The sequence below is a fragment of the Lutra lutra genome, chromosome 14 (assembly GCF_902655055.1).
Source record: "Lutra lutra chromosome 14, mLutLut1.2, whole genome shotgun sequence".
NCBI classification, from domain to species: Eukaryota; Metazoa; Chordata; class Mammalia; order Carnivora; family Mustelidae; genus Lutra; species Lutra lutra.
In genome coordinates, this window is record NC_062291.1 from 74,946,498 (window position 1) to 74,964,650 (window position 18,153).

Here is an 18,153-nt window from a genome sequence, read left to right on the forward strand (position 1 = left end):
AACAGTCTTAATGGAGGAATTAATAACGGGCAAGTGGGATTCAATTAAGAATCAGTTAATAAACAAGAAAAATTAAGAGCCTAGTAAAATGTAAGGCCAAGAGCTGCTCTCTGCGGCCATCCCCAGGTGCTTAGAGACAAGCATCCTCCCCCTGCCCGAGGCACAGGTGAGGACCCTGGGGAACTACCGCGGAGCTTCCGAGGGTGCCCGGGGAGGCCAGGTCAGGGGGCCAGGACAGAGGTGCTTAGAGCTGACCTCTCCGGGAGCATCTTGATCCTTCGTTACAGTGCTAAGGGCCTTTCGGTAATCAGGGCCAAGAACCATGCAGGGGCGGGAGGGGAGCGAGCCGGGACGGGAGAGAGAGAGCAGAGGTACCCTGTGCAAACCCAGCTCCCACTGCGTCGCCGGAGCTGTACCCGTTGACCGCGGCCTTGCTGCTCAGCTCGATCATCTGGTGCAGCCGCAGCTTCCGGCAGTAGATGGAGGCCGCCTCGGGCTCCAAGGCGATGATGAGCTGCTCGGCGTTCTCCGGGGAGGCCAGGCCTGCCTGGAAGACAGAGGCGGGACCACTCTGAGGACACTCACACACCTTGCGCTGACTAACACCCTCCAGGAAGGGACACTCAGAGTCTGTTTGTCTGGGAAATTCCCCTGCAGGGCTTACACTCAGGGGTGACGGGGTGCTGGGCCTCTGGGTCCCCAAACGTGGTGGAGGGGCAAAGAAAATGTATGGGTTCCTTTGGGAAACGCAGGGCTCTCTGGGCCCTGGGCCTCTTTCATTTGGGACTTCCTGGGCCCAGAACTGAGCAGCATGAAGGGGGAGATGCCCCCAAACTCTGAAAACTATCAGAGGATGGAAGGCAGGTGGTCTCTTTCTGGTTATAATGGGCCAAAGGGTCTAAGGGCAGACCCCATCTTTGGTGGCCTACAAAGCAAATGGGCCATTGCTGGACCTCAGCTAGACAAGCATTGGCTTTGGCTTTCTGGGAATCCAATGTGCCTCCAGCACACCAAGGAGGGCCCCGGGGCTCTGGAGAAAGCCCTCCTGGAATCACACAGTCTCACACTTTCTGGAATATGGGTCAGAAGGCAGCTGGCAGTTATTTTATTCAAAGCTGTTACCCCTTTAATGGCAGACATGCTTCTGCTCTGACATCTGGCTTGTTCCAATCACAGCCCCTGTGACTAGAGCCCGCCAGCACACTCCAGGACCACCCCACAGAGGGTGCTCGGAGACGTGAGCCTGGCGTGGCCTCTGCCAGGTCCCTGCCCACCTCCCATGGCCTTGAACTGAAGCACGAGGCCTCACTCGCTGAAGCCATTCAAGCCCCAGGGGTTTCCAGGTCACCAGCATGACGGGATGGAGACGTGCTGTGTGTCCTTCACCACTGTGTTTGCTGTCTCTTTTGCTGTTCCCTAGGGAACCTCGGGGTGCTGCCCTCGCACCTCACCCACTTTGGAGGAGACTCGATTCTACAAGGGGTAGTGGACTCAGCTTGTAGACCGGGGGTGAACCATCTGCCTAATGTCATACGTGCACGGTGACCTCTGCCCAGGAGGAGCCAGCCTAGAGTCACAGATGCAAGGGGCTTAGAAGGTTCTGTTATTGGACAAGGAAGGGAGGGGGTTCAGGTTATAGTATTAGAAATGCAAAGGCCCTTCTCGGCCTTTTATTCAACTCCTTTACTTTATGGAGAAAGAAAGCTGGGCTTAGAGAAGTGTAGGGTGACCAACAGTCCTGTGTTTCCTGGGACATGGGCTCTCAGGGCTGAAACTCGGACAGTCTTAGGCTCCAGTGCATGTATGTGGCAAGTGTATGGGGCTGAGCGAGCCCAGACCCAGTCTTAACCTCGCAGACCAGCTCTTTAATTGGTTCTTTGTTCTCGTGCTTTCGTTGACTCCAGCTACCAGGGTGGGACCCAGGCCTTTCGACTTGGACGAAACTCCCGGGGTGTCTCTAAGGATCCTCCTTCTGCTGGTTTCAAGGTAGGATCTCTGTACCCAGTTACCGGGACAGCCCAGACGGTACACCGCCTCTAAGTACGTGCAGTCAATCTTCCGCAACGACCATGCCCCACATGAACCAGTTAACTGTGTCTTAATGAGAAACCACTGGCAGGCAGATGACTTTGCTCTCCCCACTGCCGACAGCAGATGCCTCACAAGCGGTGGGAGCCCTTCTGGAAGACCGACTTTAGAAAGCCCACACCGTCTGCAGGAAAACTGCCTCCTTACTGCTCTGCGCCCTCTGCTGTTAGCCAACCACACGGCAGCATCTCTGTCCATCGGTTTGGTCCCTGCATGCAAGGAGGCCTGCTGCCCACCAACAGGCCCCTGACCCAGATGCAGAACAAGATCTCCCAGTACTCCTGACCCCAGGGACTCAAAGTCTCCCTCCCCCGGCCTCCCACAGGGTCACGTTAGACATCCTTGGCACCAAGACAGCTGCAGCGCGCAATGACGGAACAAGGCTTACAGACCTACGTGTCGCCAGGCAAGAGGAAACTTCTGAGCCTTAAGCCCCAGGATCCCAGAAGAAATCCAAAATAAAACCAAAAGCAGTCCCCCTCTAAAGGACCCGCTCTCCAAGACTGACTTTTCCACCTTTGTGGGCTTCCTAGAATAGAAGCTAACGGGTCCAGCTTCCCAGAAAACGGGGTGAGAAAGAAGGAAAAACTAGTTGCCACCAGGCCAACGCGTTTACGATGGTCTTCCAAAGCTCAGAAGGGAAAATGGCCTGGGAGGAGGGGCGAGGAGAGCAGAGCGCCAGGGCCGTGCCCGGGCCGGTGGGAAGGGAGGAGAAGGCTCACTACTGCCCTGTGTCCCCCTGGGTTGTCCACCCCCCAAGCAGTCTCCCTCCTCGTGGCCAGGAAGAGCATCGGGGGGCCTGGACCTGGCAGGGGGGGAGTGGAGGGGAACAGAAGAAAAAAATAACTGCCTTCATCCCTCCCCACACCTTCCCTGAGACGGTGAGCAGCCACTCTGAGGCAGACGTGACAGATCAGGGCTCTGGCGTGGCTCCGTCCGTTGTGTCTGACTCTTGGTTTCAGCCCAGGTCATGGTCTCAGGGTCGTGAGATCGAGACCCGCATCAGGCTCTGTGCTCAGCAGGGAGTCTGCTTGAGATTCTCTCTTTCCCCCTCTCTCTGCTCCTCCCCGCCCAAATAAATAAATCTTTAAAACAAAACAAAACAAAACAAAACAAAAACAGCTGTGAAGTATTTATACAGAAAACCAAATTAAGAAGTCCAGAGAAGTGAAAAGCATGGAGTACAGTTACACAACTTGAGGCGCCCGAGGGTCCCCGGTATGTGACTTACACAATCCGGCTTCCCCCCGGGAGGCTCCCACATCCTCAAGACATGAAAGACACACAGGCTGCCCCAGAATGCCCCATACAGCATGGCCACACCCCTCCAGGGAGGCCTTTCATCTGTCCCCCGCCAGCCGGGTTGGCCTCAGGCCCACAGTAAAAGCTTTGTCCCGTTTCCACAGAGGGTTCCTCATGGTACCCAGGAGAGGATGCAGATGGGGAATGGAGGTGCAGAGGACTTCAAACCAGGGGCAGGGGGTGGGAGGTAAGATCCGTGAGAGGCCCAGGACAAAGTAACCACACTCCTCTGCTCGAACCGGCCCCCAACCTGCTCCCCAGAGAGGACAAGGGGCCATGTCCCAATAGCACTCCCATGGAGGCCTCAGCGGAGAGCTGAAGGGCTGAGGCAAGAGGAGGCAGCTGGCTCTGCCAGGTTCCCGCTCCCTAGGACGGGTCCCAGAGCTGCTTTTGGACTCCAAGAGAAGGAGGAGATGCAAAAGAATCTGCCAGATGCTCAAAAACTCAGATGTCTTTATCTCTGGGCAGAAGGGCCCAGTGCCTGGAAGGGTAGGCTTTCTTCCTGCATAAACACTCGCAGTCCTTCTCAACAGAAGCCCACAGCCTGGCAGCTGTCAGGTGTTCCGGGATCAGGCCCGGGTCCACCAGAGCAGGGGAGCGCTCGCTGCTTTGGCGAATTCTGCCTCAGAAGCTGGTACCTCGCAGGTGCTGTTCCATGCAAGCTCTCTGTCCGCTGGACCCCGCCGGCCGAGCACTTAGCCTATTCTATCTCCAGCTCCAGATCATGCAGATGCACCGAGCCTTGCCTGCAAGATGCTACACTTTCCGAGGGCAGCACACAGTGGGTGCTCAGCGGGAGCTGCGGAGAGAATGAACCCCCCGTCCGTCCCCCCAGCCAGCCTTCCTTCTGTGATGTCCTGGCCCTTGTCTCCAAAACGCTGAATGACAACCTTCCGCTGTGGCTGTTGTTTTTCCCTCCGATGTGATTCCTTTCCACAGCAGTGCAAAGTGTAACTCCACGTTAAATGAGATCATCCTATGTAAGGGAATGTCTTTTATTTGACAGGTTTCCAGAACCCACGAGGGTTATACATTTTTGCCAAAATGCCTCTAAAAATCTAGACTATTTCCCGTCCACTATGACTATCCCTCAAGACTCAGTCGGAAATGTCTCCCATTCTAGGTCTTTCCTGGAGGCCTCGGAAGAGGATCAGCTGTTCTTCCTGCTACGATCTATTCAGTGAATGCTCCTGGAGGGTCTAAGGGGGTTCTTAGCAGTGAATTATAAAACATAGAGACTGAACCTACTTTTTCAACAAGGATTGGACACAAGAGTAGTTTTTGGAGTTTCACAGATAAAATTGTACCCATAAAGTGCTCCACAGGCCCCGCCAGCCCCAGCACTGAATCCCAGACTTCCGAGTGGAGGCTCCAGAACCATCCCCTCCAGGCCTGTTTCTTCTGAGATGCTGCCCAGAGCCTCATCTCTTGCTCTGCATCTAGGCCTCTTCCCCCAACCCCACCAGGCCAGTGGAGGAACGAAGCTCAGTCCCCATCTGACTGTGCCATGCACTCGGGCTCATGGGGCCGCCAAGGAGCCTGAAGAAAGGACTCCATTTCCTGCATGCAAGCAGGGGAGATGTGACCAGTTTCCCAGCTGCCCTGATGGAGTTCCATCCTACCTCATCCTTCCAGCTCTTCCTCCTGAAGCTAGGTTGATGGACAGCACTTTGGGGGCAAGGGATGGTGGGTATCCTCAGATCTCAGAAGCTGGCTGACCCAAGAACTATGGTTTTGTGCTCAGGTTCTGTATTAGCATTTTCCAGAGAGACAGAACCAGTAAGACATATGTAAACACAGAAAGAGATCTACTGTAAAGAATTGGTTCACACCATTATGGAGACTGACAAGTCCCAAGATCTACAGTTGGCAAGCTGGGGAACCATGAGAGCTTATGGTATCATTCCCTTGCCGGCAGCCTCAAGACCCGGGAAGAGCTAATGTTTCAGTTTGAGGCCAAAGGGAGGAGAAAAACAATGTTCCAGTTTAGAGGCAGGCTGGCAGGAGGAATTTCCTCTTATTCTAGTGAGTTTCAGCCTTTTGTTCCAGTCAGGCCCTCAACTGATTGGATGAGGCCCACCTACCTTAGGGAGGGCAATCTGCTTTATTTAGTTGGTCAATTTAAATGTTAATCTCATTCAAAAATACCCTCACAGCAAATACTTGGAATGATGTTTCACCAGATATATCAGTACCCCTTGGCCCAGTCAAGTTTACACATAAAATTAACTATCAGAGGTACACATTTCTCTTCTGTATAATTAAATGGAGGATGAGGAGAGAGAACTAGAGAGATGCTAATTTTGGCTGTGCTTCATTTCCATTTTGTCATGGGGACTCTTCCAAAGGACAAGCTAAAAGATACCACAGGATAGTTGGCAAAGCAGTTGTGCCCCATAACTCCCTCTGCCACTCTCCCTGCATTCATCTGTGAGCAACCTGAGACTTACACAGGTTACACAGGATACGAATCCAGCACCATCCATGTCCCAGCACCCAGAAGTCTCCCGGTATGGGTCTGTTTAGTGAATAAATGAATGAGTACACATGAGTACATGCATGAGTAATGAACGAGTATGAATAAATGAATGAGTAAACAAAGAATGATTGAATGGCCCCTGCCATCTTAAAAGCCATTCGGTGACTAAACTGGACACAAGTATCAAATCAGAATTACAAAGAGCCAAAAATTAAGCTGCACAAAGTGTGTACCCATCAGAAGTTGCCCAGCATCTGAAGGATGGGCCAGTCTGCAGAATCATCTCTGGGGTTCAGAAAGAGAAGCCCCCACATCCATAAATGCTGGTTACATTCACCCCTCTGAGGTGCCATTCTGGTTTTGCCAAACCCCAGAGGGCACACACCCCCATCTGCCTGGTTTCCTCCTCACCCGAAGTATGAGGCGCCTCCCCGCCAGGCCCCACTGCTCCAAGAGGCAGTCCTTGGAAGAGCCTGCCTAAGGCTCCAGCAGCCCTGACAAATCTCCCAGTCCCTGCACCTCTTTCTGTTTCAGGCTAAAAATAAGAACTGACCCTTTTCCGGGTCACATGTTTGTTGCTGTAGTTTTCCTGTGGGAAAACAAGAGTGAAAGCCATGAATCCTGAGTCTCCTTCCCGTACAGACTCAGAACACTGGCCGTGTCTTCGTAGACAGCCATGTCCCGGCGTCCTGTCTTTGGGGTGCTGCCTGAAGGCCGTCACTGTGGACAAGCTCCAGGTGCCCCGGGCTTCTGAGGACAGCGAAACTACATTTGGGTTTCTTCCTTTTTAAAGAAGTTGCCTCTTTCTGGAACTTACCCTCTTCCTTCATCCCTATAAAAACAAAAATCTATTTTTGGCAGATACTCGACTGAGCCAGATTCTCACGCTGAAGGGGAGCGCAGAGGAGAGACTGCGGCAGAGAAGGGAAGAAGGGGAAGTAGGGAGGAGGAGGTGGGGGATGGGCAGGGACATGGCTCTCCCTGGAACTCTGCCTGTCACCTGGAGTGAAGCTCCAAGAGGAGAGTACAATTCATGACACCAAGGTACCCAAGGCCATTTTGTTGCATTCAGTGCTCAGGGTTGCTCCGGTGGGTGTCTTGAAAGGAAATTGATACCTATGGCTACAAACTCAACATCAGAGACATGTCCCCTGGGAGCGGGGTGGGGAGGGCACAAGGGAACATCTATTACGTTGGTGACTTGCCACAGCCCAGCTCAGGTTGAAGCCTCTGGAAACGGACTCTCATTGCATGGAGTGGACCAAGGCCCAGGGTTGGCTTTCTTTAGCCTGGGGGAGCCATCTCGGACCCGGGGGTCAGAACAGCAGGTCAGCACAGCTGGCCATTCTTGCCATGAAGTCAAACCCTCGGGGAAGCCCCGTCGTGGCACATGTGGCCTGCGGACAGTGTGAGGCTTGGCGGCCATGAGGGTTCGCAGTACCAGGGATGCCCCCAGCGCCCAAGAGGGATGGGCTGGCCTTTGGCACTAGAATGTTCTATCCATGGCACCACACTGACTGACACATTCCTTGGCCATGCCACTGCCCCTCCAGGTGTCTGCACTGCGCAGGTCTGGTGGCCTCACCACCCCTGACCATGTGTGCTCCCGTGTTGCTCACGAGGTGAAACGTACAGACCAGCCTATTTCCCTCCTGTCCCAGCTGTACATGTGCGGATCTCAACCTCCACACCAAGCTGATGTGCTTGGTGCAAGGCCATTGGCTTTCTCTTTGTTCCTTTCTTCTTCAAACATTATTATTGCCCAAGCCTTTTCCTGAGGTTCCGTTCACCTGTGGAGAAATGTCTCTGTACCCCAGTTTGAAATCCAAGCCCTGGGGAAATCTACAGGATAGGATATATAAAGCCAGAAAGAAAATCGAGCCCGGCCCAGCCCTTGTGGGCCCAACCCCAGTGGGCCAACCCTCTCTCCTCCCCCCAAGAGGAAGGTTTCATGTCCCCTGGCCCGTGGGAGACCCCTCACTGCCTCCCAGGGAGGCCTCTGAGGGCTGGGGACACCTGAGTGAGGTGACAGTCACCCCCATGGGCATCCTGGGCTGCCACCTGCCCCATCCCCTCACTCACCTGATAGGCAGCTTGTCTCATGAACTGCTTGGCTGGCTGCTTCCAAATGGCAGGCACCGTGATGACCCATCTGACATCAGAGTTCTCGAACTCCGACCCCGCCTGGTCACTCAGCTCCTATAGCCAAGGGAAATGTAGCAGGTCAAGTGGACACAGCTGGCCCTCCTACAGCTTCACGGAGAATTCCAGGCTTCCTGGCCATGAACTCTTGGGCCATCTACCCTACAGCCTGCTGAACTTACCAGTGTCAGGGAGCAAGGGTCTGCCTCCCGAATATTCCACAGGCTGGGAGCTCTACTCCTTTCACTCACTGAAAGTGACTGCAGGCAGGAGGCAAGCAGGTCACAGGCCTTTGGCTACTTCTGAGTCATGTGACAGGATACATGATAGGCTCCCAGGCCTCAGTTTCCTCATCTGCACAATGGGGATAATAATACCTAGCTCACACTGTTGTTGGGAGGGGTGATAACTTTCTGAGAGCTACATTTACTGGGAGCTTACTCTGTGACAACCTCATCTAGCACTTTGCATACCTCATCTCCATGAGTCCCAGGGTCTCACTAGGAAGGGATGATAATGGCGCACCTTTCCTACAGATGGGAGCCTGAGTCCTAGCTACGCGCAGTACCTTCTGACGGCTGCACAGCTACAGTGACAGAGCCAAGATTTGGACCAGACCCAGGGATATCTTAATTCTCAAGACCAAGGTCTTCACTAAATTGTCACATGTGGTTTGTATCTAGAACAGGGCCTGGTTCACAGCTCTGCATAACACCTGGTGGCAGTTGTTGTCCGAGTCATCCCTGTCCCCTGCCTTATGGCAAGGCCAGCACCTCAGAGGAGTCCTCCTTGCAGGACGGGAGGGATACGAATGACTAAGCAAGAACCGTGCTGCTCTTAGCTTTTGGTTCAAGTTAAACCACACCGGATAACGGGGAGGGGCAGAAGCACCAGAGGTTCACTCCAAGTCCATGCAGACAAGACACAACTCTAGAATAATTCTCAGACTCAGTATTCCCATCTGTAAAATGGGAAGAACAGAACTAATGCTCTGTGTTTCTGGGGAGATTGAGAACACATAGGAAAAGCTCACGCGAGAAGGCCTCTGATAAAGCTTGTTCCTTCCTACCGCTCCCCTCTGGTTGCCACACGCACCACACAAATCTGAAATCAAACCTAAACTCGCACCAACACGCTTCTGCGTCTGAGTCGGTTCTGGGGACAGGTTTCAGATGATTAATAGGCTGCGGATTTGTTTCTTCTGATAGGTATCTCATTTCCTCTGTTTCAGTAGATACCTTGGGTTGGAGCCACCGTGTCGCAGAATTAACTCCCTCTATGATCAGTCAGTACACTTTATTTTTTTTGCCCTTTTCTTTTTTCATTTCTAATTGTGACAGTAACCCATAACATAAAATTGACCACGTGAACATTTTTTTAAGCCTACAGCTCAGCAGTGTTAAGTATGTCTAGTAAATTTTTTTTTCAAAACAAAACATCTCTGCATGAAGCCCAAGTGAAACAGTGGGTTTTGTTTTGTCTTTAATCGTGTTTTATTTCTTTGCGGGTCTGCACTGGACTTTAAAGGCAGGTGAGTGGTGACACATGTTGGGAAGGTTCTAGGCACACCGCCAAGTGCCATCCAGGCTATTTTAAATTCTTTAAACAGGAAAAGGCTCAAAAGGTGAACGATGGGCTTCCCTGGCCATAGGGACGGTTGTTTAAATAAGACGTTTGGGGGCACCTGGGTGGCTCAGTGGATTAAGCCAGAAAAAATAAGGAAAGACAAGATGTTCTGAACATTATTATCCCTAATATATGTGACATTTAAAAGAACGTGAGGGGCACCTGGGTGGCTCGGTAGGTTAAAGCCTCTGCCTTCAGCTCAGGTTATGATCTCAGGGTCCTGGGTTCGAGCCCCACATTGGGCTCTCTGCTTGGCAGAGAGCCTGCTTCCTCCCTCTCTCTGCCTCTCTGTCTACTTGTGATCTCTGTCCATCAAATAAATAAATAAAAATCTTTTAAATAAATAAATAAATAAATAAGCTGTTTGTTTGCCAGTGGATTTAGTACAGCTTAGAAGGGAAAGGACCCTGCCATTAATTAAACTTCCCATTATGTTGCACTTTTCACTTGCTTTCCTTCTCGCCTGTGATGCCCAAGATACGGTGCTTCAGTAGACACTCCATCTTGTTCATCCTGGTCCAATGTGCAACTGTCCCCTCCTCTGAATCTGTGTGTCCTTCAAACACCAGACCACCCTCTTGTGAAGGGCCTGGCTCCTACAAATCTCCTCAAAAAGCTTTTCTTCATGGAATTTCTTTATAGCATGTTCCCTGCTGGGAGAAAGTGCGAGCAGGTTCCTTCAGTTTTCAGCTGAGCTGACATGCTCGAAACCACACCCCCTCCTGCACCCCTGCTGGACCTCTGCCCTCCCCTCCCCTCCCCTTCTGAGATGGGCTGTTCACTCTTTCCCCCTTGATCAACCAGAAACACAAGCCAGTGTCACAACTTTCTTGGGTCCTAAATTTTCCCCAGGTCCCCATATCTCCTCCTCCTAATCCAAAGGGCCCCCGAGTCATCAGCCTCCCTTGCTCCCTCACCTGTCTCCGGGTGGCCACAGGCACTGTAGACAGAGGGTCCTTCATTGGCTGTCTGGCCTACCAGGCGCCGAGCCCATCCCTCTGAGATCCCTGCTCTCCGGGCCGGCAGAGGTCCACATCTCCGTACCTCCTGGTCCCCTTTGCTGCTGCCTGGGACGATGAGGCTCTCCTCACTAACTTCGTCTCCCTCCTGCTCCTTCCTTCTATCCTCTCCCCTCTCCCCTCTTCTGGTGGAAGAATTATTTCCCAGAATCTGCTTCTGGGAATGATTTCCCAGAATCTGTCCTGGCCCCCTCTTTCTTCTTGGTTTCCACGTTCCCCACATGACTCCCCACTCTCCAAGTCTCAGAGCCCTCAGACACACCTGCTTCAGGATCTGAGTCCACTGCTTCCATAGGGCTTTCCTCCACCCTGCAGGCCGTGGGGATGCTGCTGTCTCCCTCCCTCAAACGCTGTCTCTGCGGCCATGGTATTCCGCTATTAGAAATCTGGCATGGCTCCCCATAACCCAAGTAGTTCGTTAGCTTGGCCTTCGAGGCTTTGCAAGATCTCGACCTAAGCTTGCTGTTCCCACTGGACCCCGCAGCCTTGCCTTCTCTCATCCCAGACTGTTTGCTTTCCAGAGCCATCTGCTGTGTTTTTTTCCCCTGCGTTCTTCCTGCGCCACTCCACCAGCCCGAAACACGCACCGTTCCAGCTGCTGCCGCTGAGGGGCCCCTGATGCACCTTCTCCAGGGAGCCTTCCCTGCTTACCGCCCGTTGGGCAGAACCTCTGCCTTCACCAAACCCCGAACAGTCACAGTGACCCCTTCACAACACCAATCCGCTGACTACATGACCACAGACTCCTTCATACTCTGTTTACTACAATGCTGCCAGAACCTGTCCAGGATCGGGTACACAAAAAGTACTCAAAAAAGAAGAATCAGGTGCTTGAATGGATGAAAGCAGGATTACATTCTCACGTCTGTTTCCCTCAGGCCCTATTTCTAGAACTCTATTCTATTTTTAGAGTTCACTAAATTTCTTCTAGTGATCCCATAATACCAAATGTTTCTAAAGTTCCCAATTCTTTCTGGATGGAGCTCAGAACGCGAGGCTCTTTACCCATCTGACTCCCACCCGCTCGTCACCATGCCCACAGGCAGAGACACCGAGTGGCCAGCTGTAGCCACCTAGCAGTTAGCCAATCCCTCCCCATCCAGGGCCTCACCACACAGACTTTGCAATAATCGTCCAAGGTGCTCACTCAGGCACCAGCTTCTCCCCTGGGGTCTGGGAGGACAGGGAGGAGGGATGGCAGCAACCCTTTGCCAAGAGCCTACTGTGCCCTGCCAAGAGCCTACTGTACCCCGCCCCGAGGGAGGTGCCTCGTGTCTGGTTTAATATCCAGCAACCCACGAGGTATACAACCTGCCCCACTCTTCCAGGTAGGAACGTAGGTATTGGAGAAATCAAGCACCTCACCCGAGACCCACCAGCTGCCACACGTGTCTCCTGAGATATAATTCATATACCATAAAATTCTCCTTTTCCCAGTGTACAGTTCAGTGGGTTTTCATGCATTCACAGGTTGTGCAACCGTCACACTCTCTAATCCCGTCACCCCAAAGAGAAGCCCCATTCCTATTAGCAGTCACTCCTGTCCCGTCCCTCAGCCTGCGGCACTTGCCGATCTGCCTCCTGTATCCGGGGATTCACCTGCTCTGGACATTTCTTATGAATGGAATCATACAGAATTGAATGGCTTCTTTCACTCAGCGTAATGTTGTCAACGTTTCTTCCTGTGGTTGCGGACCTCTGTGATTCATTCCTGTCTATGGCTAATATTCCCTTGTACGGAAAGACCCACTTAGGGACCCTTACATCCACCGATGGACATTCGTGTTGTCTCCCCTTTTTAGTTCTTACAAATGCTGCTGCTGTAAACACTCACAGACAGGTTTTTGTGGAAATACGCATTTTTCCTTTCTCTTGGCTATATACTGAGGAGCAGAATCACTAGGTCATGTGGTAGCTCTATGTTTAACCTTTGAGAAACTGCCAGATTTCTCTACAGCAGCTGCCCTACTTCCCATTCCCGCCAGCAGGGGCTCGAGGGTGCATCCTGTTTTCTGAATGGAAATCCTACGTTTCCTCCCTGGAGGTCATTTCCTCCCTCGAGGTCGTGTCCGCTCCCCTGACTGGCGGGGGTGCCTCCCCCTGCCACAGGGCCCTGGCACGTGCCCTACCTTCAGCGCCTGCTCCTTGAAGTACTGCAGGGCATACGCGAAGATTTCAAGGGCTTTGACTTTCTTGCCATTTGCTGCTGTTAGGTCTGTATCCATGTTGAGGTCCTAGTGGGGGAGACGAAGGAACAGTAAGACGGGGGAGCAGAGACGTGCCTTGTGGCTTCGGGAACTCCTACCTGGAGGTCTGGGAAAGTCAGCGAGCCATACTTCTGTTTCCTGATATTTGGTAGACTAGGATAGTGTGTCCCCTGCTCTCCCCCAGTACGGGTCCTGGCAGCATCACCCCCTTCCTGTGGCGGGGGCCCCGGCTGTTCCCTTTAGCCCCTACCTCGCACTTCTCCCTCCCTTCCTCCTTCCCTCTCATTCTGTCTCCCCTGGATCCTCACGAAGCAGAGGTTTCAGGGAGGTGACAGAGCCCAGGAGGAGAGAAAGGCAGCAGGCACCACTGCTGATACAGCTGACACACTATGACACACTATTTCCACCCTCGGACACTCACAGTCACCTCAGGAGCCCCCCTCACAGAGACCTAAAGCATCCCGCCAACTTGCCGACGTCCGTGACGCTGAGCAGACAGGAAGCTTTCACTCCCCATGAGCCGCAACCAAGTCGCCCAAACAGAAGAGCTCCTATTTTAAGGTTTGTGCTTAATCCTCTTGGGAGCACAGCACCGCCGCCTGCCTTCTCCACCAGAAGCCAAAGCAGCCCGGCTGGGAGACGCTGGCCGCACTGGGGTCATTCAAAAACGACCAGAAAAGTGCTCACAGCGTGGTAATGGGCAGACAGTGGGGCGATCATCAGGAGGAGGCCCCCAAGGCAGCCCAAACCCAGAGCCTCCTTACTACCAGAAGCTGCTCCTGCCAGAGGCTCCGTACTACCAGAGGCTGCTCCTACCAGAGGGAAAAACAAAAACCAGCCCCCAGGTTGGTCCAGCCAGGTAAGGAGGCTTTGCCTTTAGCGTGAAGGGGACAAAGAGACTGAACCAGCCTCGCGGAGCCTGTCCACTGTTCTGACCTATGGGCACAAGCTCCTCTTCCCAACCAGTCACTCCACCCCTGCTGCTCAAAAAAGACACCCCTGATTTGGGGAGGCAACTCCCAGGCTCAGAAAGGGGGCCGACCACCAGGAAGCCATAGGGCTATTCAGCAGCGACTCCCGTTGGGTGAAACGGGAAGGAGGCATTTCCAGCAGGAGCCTGTCTGCTTCACAGAGACAGAGCCACGCCGATGCGCCCAGAGCCTTGGAGGCAGGGTGCTGGCTGCTGGGCGTCCCTTAACGTGTATTTGTACCTACAAACATGCAGACAAATGAAAGCAATCACAATGGGAGCCAGCAACCGGCTAGAACTTTCTCGGTACCAGCACGGCTTGAAGAGCTTTAGATAGCTTGATTCCTTTAATCCTTCCACCATCCCTGTGAAGAAGGCCCTGTCAGGGTCTCTATTTCACAGAGGGCCCAGAAAGGTTAAGTCACTGGGATTAAGTATCTTTCAAGTATCAGAGGCAGGATTTAAATCCAGGCCATGTGGTCCCAGCGTCCATGGTCCTAAACACCATCGTCCATGGTCCTAAACACCATCGCCACCCTGAATCTCTAAGTACCATGAATTAAGGAAAATCTGTGGGATACAATGCTCAAACTGAAAAAATCCTATCCTGTGATCCAAACTTTTCCATGAAGCTTGGCGGAGGGCCTCGAGGATGAGGACAGCTTACAGGGCACCGGCATGCTGGGAACAGAGCTGCTTGGCGAGCTGAGCCACCAATGCATTAGGCACCTGTTTCCTAGGCGACCGCTTCTCCACACAGATGTTTACTTCTCAACTTTTTAGCTAATATCACCTCTGCCCTGGGTCCCCCAAATGCCCTCAGCCCCCGAGGCACACCTACAGGACCCCTGGGGTTTCCCAACAACCCAGCAACTGCAGAGGGACCTCCCAGCCCGAGGAGATAGTGGACACCAGCAGGTGTCCACCCTGACCAATCAGTTGCCAAGGCACACACGCTGTTAAACATTCTGAATATCCCTCCGCCCGTGTGTGTATCAGAAAGTGCCGTGTATTCTGCAAAAGTGTTTTGTGCTCCAGGTTGTTTCCAAAATCAAGGTAAATGGATGTTACTTTCTACTTGGGTGAGACCTGAGGGTTTCCTGGATTGGGAAGACCTCGGGGCCGGAGGGAAGGTTGGCTCTCCAGTGCAGAGGACGTGGGGGCCGGGGAGAGGCTCGCTTACCCCAGTGGTATGCAGCTTCATCTTGAACTTCTCCAGGTACAGCCACTGCTTGGCTTCGCTGGGATCCAGGTCGTGGTAGAAGTCCCTGGCGGCATACCCGAAGCTGTGGAACTTCCTCTCGGGAGTCAACAAGATGGTGGTCGGAGTCTTCTGGTTGGACACCCCGGGGTCGCCCCCTTCCCATCGCCTGACACCAAGGAAAGGCAGAGGTTATGGGGACCTTCCTTCAGAATCGCAGTTCAGGCCCACTGGTGAGAATACCTACCGTGTGCACGATTCTCACAGGTGTGGGAGCTCACGGGAGCTGCGACAGGCATGCTCTGATTCCGTTGGTTGAGGGGTGATCAGAGACACGACTTCAGTCAGAAAGAAAGAGGAAAGGGGCAAGCACCAGGGTCTTCCTCAGGAGAAGGTCTGCTTCGATCGTCCACCCAGCATTTACTGAGCACCTACTATTTGCCAGTGCTGACGACCCAGACATGAAAACTTTAGGTCTCTGTCTAGGATGTTATGTCTTTTTGGGGGGGTGGGTCTGTTTTTTTAACTTGCAAGCCCTCAAAACAAATGTATAGTCAGCTTGTGTCCTCTCTAAAACAAGGTAGGGTATAAACCAATGCACAAGTGCCTGCCTTACCACAGGGGAACGAGGGACCCAGGATATACCCTAGGGGTCCAGAAGGCAGAGATGCTGGATGGTAGGGCGAGGGGAGGAATGCAGGGCTCAGGAGAGACTCAAAGGACTGACAGAGAGCTGCCGGGCTCTTGAAGGAGGGGAGGGCACTGTGGGCTGCCCAGAGGTAGGAGAACATGGGGCTTGTGCAGGGTTGCTAAGTGACTGGGCAGGGTGGAAATGGAGCGTGTAAAAAGGAAGTGTGAGAAAATCTAAAGGTTAGAGGGCACGGGCATGGCAGAATCAGAGCTGTGGGTGACCAGAGAACACTGAACTAGATGGGAGACTGAGCAGGAGTCTCAGGCCTTGTCTGGGAGTGGAGGCGAGGAGGCTCAAAGAGGGTAAAAGAAAGGGGTGGAGGTGGACAAGCCGTCCCAAGAGAGAACTGAGCCAGTGGCCATGGTGTGAGTAGGAGGAGAGGTACCAGAAGCCCCCACGTGGGAGCGAAAGGAGGAAGCCCTCTTCCTGGAAACCTAGAGTCCTAACCAAGGAGGCCATAGGGAACAAGGGACTCCAGGTGAACCTGCTGGCATTGAACTCCCCGGAGGGGGCTGGAGATGCAAGCCTGGTGTCCACAGGAGAGACCCAGGAGGAGACAGACTTGGTGCCTCCCTATTGGGTGATAGCCATGGTGACAAGGAGGCAGAAAAGCCCTGATGGGAACTGTGAGGGGGGAAGGGACTACGTCCTGCAAGGCTGGATACTGAAGAGACGCCAGAAGAGGAGAGAGGGGGGTACAGACAGGCAGGCAGAGATGATGGGAGTCTGTCCTGGAGCTGATGAGAGTGTAAGGTAGGGCAGGGTGTAGGTGGAGCCCCAGAGAATCTTCCTTCTTCTCTTAGGTAGAAAGACAAAGAATAGGAAGGAGTGGAGAAGGCAGGTGATTCGGTGCCTTCCCTTCCTCCTCTAGAAGGCAGGAGAAGCCACGGCTGCCAAGGCGGCCAGGATGCTCACTTCTCTCCCAGGTCCTGACTCTGCAGCTGCCCTCCCCCAACCCTGTGTTGCCATGAACCGCAGAACCACAGGAGCCTCTGGTGCAAACACAGTATCCTAGAGGAAGCAGGCCTCTTTCTCTGGCCGGCCAGGAAGGTGGCAGAGCGCCTGGCAGGACTGGCACCTGCTCCCGACATGGCATCGTTAGGCTTCGGGGAGACTGTCACAACCCAGGTGGACAGCCAACCTGACTCGACCATGCAGCTGGGTCTGGAATCGTCCCCTGGCAGCTTCCCCTGTCAAAGCTCCATCGAGACGCAGGCTTCTCCCCAGGGAGCCAAGGTCCCCATGATGAGCGCACCGAGACCCTGGGTTCCTCCCCACCCCAGTCGCCAGGCACCCAGGCGCTCCCCACGCGACAGCTCACAAACAGACTTTCTGTTACCATCAACCACTGACATTTTCACAAGACAATAAACCTCCAGAGTTTTTTCCCCTTCCAACTTTTATTCCTTCATTCCTATTAAAATTAAAAAAAAAATTGAACTTTCTCCACCATAATTGTGTCAGTCTGTGTCAAGGTTAACGTGCTCTGGTTGAAATAAAATTCAGGTAGGGCCTCCCTCCAAAATCTCTACAAGAATGGAGAGGATGTCTCGAGAGGTCTGAGCACTGCTGATACTGTGGGGATCTCCCCCCGCTCCCCCCTAGCAAATGCAATGTTATTTCTTCTTCTTCTTCTTTTTTTCAATTTTCACTACAAGACTATCCCTTCAAAATAACATTTCTTAAAACAACTATGTAGAGGCTGATAAACACTGACTCTAGCTTTTGAGAGCATGCTCGTCTCCCTTCCGGGTTTCCATTTCCAGGGACGGCAGAGAAGACACCACAGCAGGTGCCTTGCTGCCCAGAGGCAGAACCCTGGTGACAACTAAGGAAGAAGGCTCTGCTATCATCGGGGTTCTCTACTAGAACTGGCTTTTCATTATTTCCTGATCATACAACACAACAGGTGTCTGGAGCCTCTTAGGACAACCCAACCAAGATGGGGGTTGGGGGTCACTTTTATTATGACTTCTATTTTAAGCAGCACACTACAAAAATGCATAAGATCTTAATCTGGGAGCTATCACTAATTCCACAATTGCCAGTTAAATGAGTTCCAAAGCCGATCACAGGGTATCTTCAGAGCCATCCTTGGATTTGGAAAATCAGGGAGATAAAGCCCTGACCCCCAAAGTTTGAGGGGCCCCAGACTCTGCAGGAGAGCCATGCACCAGACTGGAGGAGACTGTGTGGGTGCCAGGACAGACCAGCATCCTCACAGACAGTCCATCATGTGTGGATGGGGAGGACAAGAGGGTGTTCTAGGCAGCTGTGTGCATGGCGGGGCGAGGCGGAGGAGGCCAGTGGTGTACTGAGCACACAGTGTGTCCTAAGAGACCCCAGGCTACTCCAGTGACCCTATAGGTTGACCTGGCTGAAATTCCCCTCACTCTGCTTTCTGGTTACTATCATTTAAGGACTAGCA

At 53.0% G+C, this 18,153-nt stretch overlaps 1 protein-coding gene across 2 annotated transcripts in view; it reads right to left on the reverse strand.

Annotated features, from left to right (window-relative positions):
- HSPA12A (heat shock protein family A (Hsp70) member 12A) overlaps nucleotides 1-18,153 on the reverse strand; it is a 154,382-nt gene that overhangs the window by 12,718 nt on the left and 123,511 nt on the right. For both annotated transcript variants that reach the window (XM_047703408.1, XM_047703409.1), the window contains 4 exons: nucleotides 15,017-15,203; nucleotides 12,786-12,890; nucleotides 7,952-8,068; nucleotides 376-547 (listed from right to left, as the gene is read on the reverse strand). In XM_047703408.1, the coding sequence (XP_047559364.1) occupies nucleotides 376-547; nucleotides 7,952-8,068; nucleotides 12,786-12,890; nucleotides 15,017-15,203 (581 nt within the window). The remainder of the gene's footprint in view (nucleotides 1-375; nucleotides 548-7,951; nucleotides 8,069-12,785; nucleotides 12,891-15,016; nucleotides 15,204-18,153) is intronic.